At 42.1% G+C, this 10,628-nt stretch overlaps 2 protein-coding genes across 3 annotated transcripts in view; both read left to right on the plus strand.

Moving 5' to 3' along the window:
* Positions 1 to 3,895: 3,895 nt before the first annotated feature.
* On the plus strand, positions 3,896 to 7,188 carry LOC118327035 (tubulin beta-4B chain-like). The gene is made up of 5 exons (XM_035660221.1): positions 3,896 to 4,142; positions 5,101 to 5,209; positions 5,310 to 5,420; positions 5,629 to 5,873; positions 5,965 to 7,188. Exons 1-5 carry the CDS (start codon positions 4,086 to 4,088, stop codon positions 6,775 to 6,777), a joined length of 1,335 nt encoding a protein of 444 aa, XP_035516114.1. The 5' UTR covers positions 3,896 to 4,085; the 3' UTR covers positions 6,778 to 7,188.
* A 1,077-nt stretch (positions 7,189 to 8,265) lies between these two features.
* The window catches only part of si:dkey-76b14.2 (DENN domain-containing protein 1B), an 11,893-nt gene continuing 9,530 nt past the window's right edge, over positions 8,266 to 10,628 (plus strand). For both annotated transcript variants that reach the window (XM_035660877.1, XM_035660878.1), the window contains exons 1-5: positions 8,266 to 8,435; positions 8,922 to 8,986; positions 9,629 to 9,672; positions 10,326 to 10,375; positions 10,478 to 10,597. In XM_035660877.1, the coding sequence (XP_035516770.1) occupies positions 8,419 to 8,435; positions 8,922 to 8,986; positions 9,629 to 9,672; positions 10,326 to 10,375; positions 10,478 to 10,597 (296 nt within the window). In that variant the 5' untranslated portion in view covers positions 8,266 to 8,418. The remainder of the gene's footprint in view (positions 8,436 to 8,921; positions 8,987 to 9,628; positions 9,673 to 10,325; positions 10,376 to 10,477; positions 10,598 to 10,628) is intronic.

Raw genomic sequence — 10,628 nt, forward strand, 5'->3', positions numbered from 1 at the left:
CTCCTGAGGAAAGGAAGAGGCGATCTTAGCAACAGAAGTGTATACGTGTGCGTCTTAGTCTTTTATTGCTCCGCTATCCTCTTCAGGCATTCAAAAACTGTAAAAATGTATGTGTTTCTGAAAAAATCAAATATTGATATATTAATGTATATATTAATGTAAAATGAGAGAACAGGTGAGACTGAGTTCACCAGAGGCTACAGTTTTCATCATAAGTAAATCAGCCTAAGAGTTTTTTTTCCATAAATGATCCGGATTATTTCTCCTAATTGAGAGTAATCCCCAGGGCAAACTGAAAGAATGCTCCAAAAAAAGAGCTCAGCTGTTTTATGTTCAGGGGCATTTCATCAGCTAGATTTAAAAATTTTTTTATCAAAATTACTAGTTACTATTTTATGAATTCGTGGTTTTAAAAAGTAGTGCACTTAGGTTAAGGATTACACTTTACTGGGCTGTGTGACTATTGGTACTTGTCATCAACATTTTCTTTTAAAAAGGCACAAGAGACAGTAAAGAGACAGAAAAAAAGTGTGTGATGAGCACAACAACAGATCTCTATCGCCTCTCTGTGGATGTCAGGTGTTACTACAGCAAAGATGACTGGATTAAGCCTACTACTGACCACTGCCCAACAAACACACACAAGGTACTCTTTGTTCATTGTGTGTCATGTCGCCTTCAAATACCCACATAGTGCAGCATGCACAGCAAACTACACAATGTATTTTGATTCTATTTTTCATGAAGACCAAGAAACAAACAACTTCCTTGTACTGCTGTGCGTCCATTTGTGGCAGTAACACAAATTAAAAAACAACTTTTTAAGGAATAATGGCAGATTAGCATTAGCAATACTTCACTAGAGTCATTCAAATATAAATCAATATTTTTGCCCGATATTTTTCCCTGGGGCCAGGCTGACAGACAAACCTGTTTTTTCATATCTCATACCTCTATGTTCCATGCAAACACATCATATCCAAACTATGATCAAAACCAGGACTGGATCCATAACCAGGATACAATGTATGGATGTAAACACAGCAGCACATGAAACAGTGCAAGAGCAAACAGATAAATAACTATTTAAAATGAATAAATATAGCAAAATAAGACATGCCATCTAAAAGTTGTATAATATAAATATCATATATATAATCACACCTGGGCACACCTCCACACACACATAAACCACACATCACTGCTCAATAGCAACATTCTGCTATACATACAAGGCAAAATGCTAAACTGTGATGCTATCCATGTGAATTACTGAACAACTTGGGTATTTGGGAGGTGATTTGGCGGTCTGGAATAAGCCTACTTGGTTAACCACCCATCATTTTTGTGTAAGTTACCAAAACCTGATGATAATAGGGTCTTCGGGGTACCTGTGACTTTGGGGTATTTACCTGATTTACCCAGTCCTTGAATCCAATGAATGTTCTTGTAAACTCAAAAATAACCAATAACTCAATAATAAGATCTCAATAACTATAACTCTCTTCACCTTTGAGCAGAGCTGAATACAGGAAATCAGAAAAGGAAAAAGAGAGGTTGGCAAAAGAAGAATATATTACTTTCATGTTTACAAAACAAATTTTAATTCTTATCAATTCTACAATAAATATAATAGAAATAATAGTAATCAATATTTTCATATTAACAATGGATCAGGTTTGTAAAAGGGTGCACATGAATGCAAAGATAATTCCCCTCAGCTCTGCTGTGTGTGTTTGAGCTCATTGGTTTGGTTTTTACGGCATGCAACTATACCGTTATACTAAACTATAACTGTTTTGGTTCAGCCTCGCTGCTCTCATCAACCTTGTTTCCAGCAGCAGCAGGTGGCTCTGACTGTGAACTACCTGCCTGAGCACCACCAAATGTTAGACATGGCAAAGTTAGCAACTAACTGGTGAACAAGCATTTAGCAACTAAAGAGATACATTTTTCAGAAGTAGGTGCAGCCAAAAACAGAGCTAAAAAGACTTGAATGTTGGACATTTATCAGGTGGCATGACTGAATGATAGTGTTACTCCGTAACTGCTGGATGTGTAAATACTGTTTGCTTTAACAACTATTTTGTTTGGACTAAAGCCCCCAAGTGGCCAAAAAATCAATCTTACAGATATTTTGCTCAAAGAAGAAGGCACTTAAACGCCTCAGTTGATGGTCAATATATTGCGTCAAGTAGCTATAATGCACTGTGTTACCTCTGTGGGGCTTTAAAACTGTACTTTATTATTCATGAAGGCAAATCATCAACAACCCTTTAGTAGAAGAAATGGTGAGTTATAAGAATGAAAAACAGATCAGGCTTGTTAAAACCCTTCCAAACTATTGCCTCAGACTGATGTTATTTGTGAGTGTTGGCTGTGTTTCAATGTACTTCAGGGTCTGGCTGCAATACTGAGTGGTTACTGTGCAGTTAATGACCAGTGGGTGTCATGGATGTAGCTGAGGTCCATCTGAGGCAAGGAAAAGACAATTTTAATGAAAAACAAATCTAACCATGACGTGTCCCAGTTTGTGTGTCCAGAGCATGATCTACAAAACTGATACTGTATCCAGATTGTGTCCGGATACAGTTAATATAGGACTGCTGCTCAGTAAGTGATCACTTGAAATCAGATTTTACATCCTTATTCAGCTTTGTACGGTGGCCTAGAGGTAGCATCAAATTGCACGAATGCAAAAAGTCACAACACAACAGAAGTGAGCAACAACGGATGTTGACAATGAAAAAAGGGCATACTATTATTACCGACTGACTTATTGCTAACACATGTGGAGGAAGCAGTTCTTGCCCTCAAATGAGCTAGAACTGCTTCCAAGGTATGCTGTGTAACATGTGTACACCGTTCTTTTGATATTTTCTTTGGAAAGCTTTGACGCCTGCAAGAAAAGGTTGGGGGAATGCCATCACATTTGCTGACAATCAACATTCTTCTTCCTTCCTCGCTCCCTTCCAGTGTCTGTTTTCAAACTTCCTGTCTCTACGGGCAACAGCACAAACACAATAACAAGCTGCTTCCTAATGATGGACGACATTTAATTGGGTTGTAGTGTACATGCAAACTTCATTTTAAGAATATGTGCAATTCACAGAAGGGAGCAGGAGGGGATGTAGGGGATGGAGCCTGATGTAGCTATGACAGAGGTAGCCTATGTTTATCTATGTTCTATGCAAACCCACCATATCCCAAATAAGATCAAAACCAGGACTGGACTCATAAACCAGAACACAATGTGTGCAATCAAACATCGGCTACATATAAGATAAGATGAGACTTCATTGATCCTTAGTGGACATCTGCATCATCTGTCACATCAGCACATCTAAAGAGGTAGGAAATACAATTTACAATAAATATATAGTGTAAAATAAGAAATGATGACGCTGACGCTGATGCTGATGTTTCGAGAGTGAGGCAAATAAACCAGGTTCACATGAGGCTGCAAGTCCCTGCTTGTCACAAGGGCATCCATCTCTTCGCAGAATGACTAAACTACACCCAGACACAAGCATAAACCACACACTCATAACATTGCCCTTCTTTAGGATTCAACCTCCATCCATACATGTAGCCATGACACTGAGGTGACATGTGAAGGCCTATTCATTCATTCATTCAGTCATTCCCACCACATGCTGAGGCCAGCAGACAGTTATAGCTTCGAAAGACGTGAATCAAGCTTTAAGAAGAAAGCTAATCTCGGTCTTTTAATCTCTCCAGGGTTATCTCACAGGCATGTCAATCCCACAACAACCAACAAGCCAGCCCAGGCAGGCAGGGAGGCAGGGAGGCATGCAGGCCAATTTTCCGGCCGTGCCCGGTTCCCGTTTCCATGGAGATGACGTCATGCTGCAGCACCGAGATGAACGGCGCAGCCGCGGACTGAGGGAAGGGCGAGACAGAGGAGAGCTTACAACGCAGCCACAGCTCCTCCGCCATTCAGACAGACTGTCCACTGAACCGGGAGGGCCAGGACCGAACAGCCGCAGAACCGGAGCCCGTCGTCCTCATCATCTTCCTCTGTCTCTCCAGCAGCTCTCTGTGACACACACCGCAGCGACAACATGCGTGAGATAGTGCACCTGCAGGCCGGACAGTGCGGGAACCAGATTGGAGCAAAGGTATGAAAACACATACTCACACACACACACACACACACACACACAGAGAGAGACCCGTTATATACGCAGTCGGTTAAATGTGACCGAATTTAGGTTTAATCGTGTGCGTGCCCGCTGTCTGCTTTAAGAGGACATGCTGTCCGCAGGAAACACTAAATAGGTCAACGTTATGGAGTGGAAAGTGTTGTGGTTCAACGCTGCGTACAATAGCATCGTTTAGGATGGGCGGCGGCAAGCCGAGACATCCCCGCTGTTGTCGCTGATGCCCTTTAATGAACACAAATGTGTGTGTGTGTGTGTGTGTGTGTGTGTGTGTGTGTGTGGTCATAGGGAGAGAGAGGGGTGTGGCTCAGACACCGAATGCACTGGAACGCCGGCAGGCACGCATGTAATATTTCAACACAGTAGTAGTAATAATAATAATAATCAATAATGATGATGATAATAATAATAATGATAATAATGCTTAATAGGCTGGTATTTATTGCAATCTGTGCTTCAAATAAAGAGTGGATTTAGATCAAGCCATGTTTTGAAGGTATCTGTGAAGCAGAGATGTCAAATATTTAAAGGTTTTCTAGGGCTGCAGCTAACAGTGATTTGGTCTGTGAAACACGCAGTCTTCGCATTGCTTGTTTTGTCCTGTCTGAACAGTCCAAAATCCAAACACGGAGCAGAGAAAAGTGGCAAATCCTCACAAACTGCAACGAGCAGATTAGCATAGTTAGCATTCTTGCTTTGAAGGTGACTTAAATAATGTTTCATCATCAAATTGGTTGTCAACCAACTAATTGATTAATGGATTGTTCCAGCACAGTAATAGTCATGTGTCTGTGGCTCAAATAGGAGCGGGGTTGTAAAGTGCAATATGAAAGCAGGCATATTACATTACTCTGTGTTGAGATATTAAACTGTCAAACTGGTTTTTGTCTAATCTAACCCATGGACCTGTCTGTAGTTCTGGGAGGTGATCAGCGATGAGCATGGCATAGACCCAACTGGAACCTACCATGGAGACAGCGATCTGCAGCTGGACAGAATCAATGTCTACTATAATGAGGCTTCAGGTCAGGACTGTTCGAAACAACCACGCACACACATATTACTGCAACCTTGGTGTTCTTATGGTCTGTCCTCTTTTTGCTAATAAAAAAATGCGCGTTCCAGGTGGAAAGTACGTGCCTAGGGCCATCTTGGTGGATCTGGAGCCAGGCACTATGGACTCTGTCCGCTCCGGCCCCTTCGGACAGATCTTCAGACCTGACAACTTTGTCTTTGGTATATGATCAGCCACACGCACATATGTTGTCATTACACAGAGAAAGGAAAGGTCCTGTTAATGATCAGTTTATTAGAGATAATTGTTGCATTCCACATAGATAAGTTAAAACAATTTTCCAGTTGAAAGGGTAATCTAAGACCTTTTGGAAAGATAAATGAGGCTGAATATTCAAAGAGCAGATTAAAAATAACCCTCTACTTCCAGGCCAGAGCGGAGCCGGTAACAACTGGGCAAAGGGCCACTATACAGAGGGAGCCGAGCTGGTGGACTCGGTCCTGGATGTGGTGAGGAAGGAGGCTGAGAGCTGCGACTGCCTCCAGGGATTCCAGCTTACACACTCCCTGGGCGGTGGTACCGGCTCTGGTATGGGGACTCTGCTCATCAGCAAGATCCGTGAGGAGTACCCCGATCGTATCATGAACACCTTCAGTGTGGTGCCATCTCCTAAGGTACATCGATTGATTGTGACGTGCTGTTTATTGGTGTTTTTTTCCTTTTCTGGCTTTTTATTCCCCTGACGTTTGCCCGTTGTGCCTCCAGGTGTCAGACACTGTGGTGGAGCCCTACAATGCTACCCTGTCTGTCCACCAGCTGGTTGAGAACACAGACGAGACTTACTGCATCGACAACGAGGCCCTGTATGACATCTGCTTCCGCACCCTCAAACTCACCACACCCACATATGGAGACCTCAACCACCTGGTCTCTGCCACCATGAGTGGGGTGACAACCTGCCTGCGTTTCCCCGGCCAGCTCAACGCTGACCTCCGCAAACTGGCCGTCAACATGGTGCCGTTCCCTCGTCTGCACTTCTTCATGCCCGGCTTCGCCCCGCTCACCAGCAGGGGCAGCCAGCAGTACAGAGCCCTCTCTGTGCCTGAACTTACTCAGCAGATGTTCGATGCCAAGAACATGATGGCCGCCTGTGACCCGCGCCACGGCCGCTACCTGACCGTGGCCGCCGTGTTCCGCGGCCGCATGTCCATGAAGGAGGTGGACGAGCAGATGCTGAACGTGCAGAACAAGAACAGCAGCTACTTCGTGGAGTGGATCCCCAACAACGTCAAGACGGCGGTGTGCGACATCCCTCCCCGCGGGCTCAAAATGGCCGCCACATTCATCGGCAACAGCACGGCCATCCAGGAGCTCTTCAAGCGCATCTCTGAGCAGTTCACCGCCATGTTCCGCCGCAAGGCCTTCCTCCACTGGTACACTGGCGAGGGCATGGATGAGATGGAATTCACTGAGGCGGAGAGCAACATGAACGACTTGGTGTCCGAGTACCAGCAGTACCAGGATGCCACGGCTGAGGAGGGAGAGTTTGAGGAGGAAGGAGAGGAGGAGGTGGCCTAAGGCTTAAAAAGCACTCCTCATTTCTCACCTGCACTCGTCATAACTACATCAATCCACCCACTTCTTTCATTCCTACTCTGCTCTTTTTCTCTTTCTCTTTCCCTTTCTTTTCTTGTCATGGTACTCTCCGTTGTCCGCTCTCTTATCCCTGTATTCCCTCTGCCTCTCCCCCTCCCTCCAGCCAGAGTAGGATTTACAACACTAAACTGTCTCTCCCATCTCAGTGCTCATGTAGAGGTAGCTAACACAGGTGTGCTTGTGGTCTTTTGTCCGTAGCTTTCTGTTTATGTTCATTTATCATCATCAGTCAAACAGTACCTGGGCAAAGTATTCAATGAAACTGTTCAACCCACGCAATTTTGATCACTTGTCTAATTTGGCATTGGTTGAAATAAATCTGTTGGAAAAACATATTTTTGTGGGTTTCTTCTGTGTGTAATACATTATGAATATGAATACATTTAAAATTATCTTGTCTAGTTATGTGTAAAGGAATTTATTTTATTTTATTTTGAAAAGGACCATGTACAATATTAAACATACATGTTTAAACCATTTGATGTATTCTACCAGAGTTATGTCCAAGCTAATTTTTATCTGCAGTCCCTTAACAGGCCTTGATGAAAACACCGACACACAGTGATAGGACAGCGCTAAACAAGCAAGACAAGATATGTAACAGGAAGTTGACATAACTTTCTAAAAATATACCTGCCTTAAATAGACAAGAGTATACATTTTTGCACAATTCAGCTTCCAGTCTTACTCTTGATGTCAGAGAATGAAGGCAAACCAAAATGGAGACCTATGTTGTCGACAGATTAGGTAGTTTTGCTTGAACACCACAAGGGGGCAGTATTTCGGAGCAGGATGTGGACACCTGGTTGCCTCTACTTCAATCTGAAACCAGTAACACCGAATGACGTGTCACAAATACTTCTTCATAAGAAAAGAAGAGGGTTTTGAAGACCATCCCAGCTATATGACATACAGACATAAGGCATGTCTTCTTTGATATACATCAACACATCCTCAACATCAGCTCTAGTGTTCTTCTTACAGTTCCTCTTTATAAATTGCATGATCAGGCAGTATTAGTATTAGTTATTCTAAATATAGATATGTAAAAGTGAAAACAAAGGTGAAGGAAAGAAATGGGATTTTTTATGCAAATCTCATTGAGGTCACTGAGCAGAAATGATATTTCTATATATACCTATTTCTATAGCAGCTGCTCATGCAGATACGTCAGATTTGTGATTTGTGTTAAGTAATTAAAGGCTTGCTCTTGACCTTTATTGTTTTAAAAATGGATGAGAAGTCTTCAGCAACAAAGGTGGGGAAAACATAAGACAAGTAATGGAAATTCAAGAGAAGTGAATGTGAATGCTAAGACTTTGGAGAGGTGGTCTCATAACAGGCGTCATACGTATATATATATATACACACACACACACATACTGACATAGATCAGGAAGTGTTCTGTCACTCTGGCGGTGATTGTGCAGACTGTCTCTAGTGCTGCTGTCCGCTTTCATTTACGCCGTGGCTACATCAGCAGTATGACTACTATCTAACACACCTGCTGAGGATCTCTGCCCTCCTGGACAAAACACATGGACACAGACACATTAAGACAGCATGGGCTCCAGACTGAAGTAAGTTAATCATGTCATTTTTGCTCAACTTTCATCACTATCACTCTGCCCGTCAGTCTGTTCTTGTGGTTTTTATTACTTCCTCTCACAACTGCACAGGAAGTTTCCTGCAGCAAGTCTGTTGCCCTCACTGTGTTGCCATAAACTTCATGGTAGATCTGTTCTTGCTGAAAGCAGAGCAAAATGTTAATCTGGATTTGTTGCGTATGACCAGCTTTTTAATATTTTAATGTAATCACACTTTCTGTTGAGCTATCTACCTGTCTCTAATAGATATATCACAGTTTACTGTTGTCCTTAAGACACCTGTTTCATAATTACCTGAGACCAAAATCTTCTAGTTTATGTGAAATTAGGATTTGTGTGATATGATAAATGCTGGCCAGATTCCCTGGAAGGTCTCAGAATTAATGTGGACATGTTTTGGTGGTTAATACACTGTGTATAATCTCACATCAGTGCTGTAAATCTTCTCTTTCCTGTTAGACAAAACCCTGATCGAACCTTCTACTGGTTCTTTGAAGCCACTTGCCCCATAGCCAGAGACAAAGGTGAGTCCTCTGCCTTCTCTCACAGTAGCATACCTGGGTCAGATAGTATTAACTGTGATTCCCAGCTTGTGTTTCAACCTCTATGGAGTACTAGATGTGTGCTGCCTGCTATAGAATCATTCAGATATGCAGAGCGTTTTTTCAGCAACAGAGAAGTTGATTAAAATTGTTCCTCAAATTCTTCCTGTGACTCTATTTACCTTCTTGTCATTTTCTTACTCAACACACTACACCAGTACCTGAAACTGGCTCCAAACAAAAAACAACACTAGTTAATGTATGTGTTATAAAATGATAAGACATAAGACTTGGTATATATGAAGGTGTTACTGCTAAGCTGAGAGTTGCTCATATTTCCTGTCATGTGACCATGAAAACCACACAGCTTGTCTAGTCACATTTGAACCAGATGGGAACAAATTGTGGCAAAAAAACAGAGCGAGCAGCTGAGTGTGAGAAAATGGAGTAAAAAATAAATACTTCTGACTTTCATTGACTTATATGGTATATGGTTTCACTCATTGTTATCTTGTTAAATATTTAAAAGAATTTTCTTTTCTACAAGTACTTTGAAAAATGAATTTGCTTAGTATTAGCAATGATGTTCATTCATGCATTTATTCATTCTTTTTAATGTTATAGATCCTGGTGTACAGATTCAGTTTCCAGAAGACTTCAGTGATGAGGTAGCCACTCATATTTTCACGTTAAAATTAGAGTAACTTGTTTTATCCATGCTAGCAGCGTGGCTCTAGGGATTGTAATGTTGGTCAGTCGGTTGGTCAGTCCATCATTTGGTGCAGACTGAAATATCCCTACAACCATTGGATGGAATGTCTCTATTTTTTTCCTGCAAAGATTCTTGGTGCGTGGTGGATCCTTCTGACTTTAGTGATCCCCGGACATTTTTCCTCTAGTGCCACCATACAGTTCAGAGATGATGGTTTATATATGGTGGTTTTGCCTGAAATGTCTCAACAACTACTGGATGGATTGGAAATTTAGTGCATATATCTATGTCCCCCTAATGATGAATTGTGATCACTCTGCTGATCCCCTGACTTTTCATCTTGCATGCATTTTCCCAGCAATTTTCAATTTGTCCAATACTTTGGTTTATGACCAAAGACCTGCCCATCAGCAGCAGCTGTACATTGTGTTTCATGTTAATCAGAAAATGTGAACACGCTGCTCTAAGACAACAAACGTAGTAAATTATACCTGCCTAACATTAACATTGTCATTGTGAAAATGTTATACAGGTTCAGCCTTACAGAGCCACTATTTTGATGTTATTTTTCACTCTTCATTTTAAACACACAATTTTGTCCCACTCTAGGAGACTTATCAAACATTACCCAGGTTCTGCTTCCCGTATGACATACAAAGGTGAGTATAAACTGGATTGCCGTGACTCTCTTTACTCTGGGTTACCTTTTTAGCCTGCCTGTTCTTCTGTATGTCCACCTCTCACTGCATTTATCTGCACAGAGTGAGGGATGGAGTGGCCGTGCAGCACTTTACTTTTGTTTTGACTGACCTTGAGGGATGCCAACGGTTTGGCTTCTGTCGTCTCACCAACAGCACACATACTTGCCTTTGCATACTCAGGTACTTTTGTGTGAGAGTGTGAGAGTGTGTG

This window comes from Morone saxatilis, unplaced genomic scaffold (genome assembly GCF_004916995.1).
Source record: "Morone saxatilis isolate NCDOM2014 unplaced genomic scaffold, NCSU_SB_2.0 Contig17, whole genome shotgun sequence".
Taxonomy (NCBI): Eukaryota; Metazoa; Chordata; class Actinopteri; family Moronidae; genus Morone; species Morone saxatilis.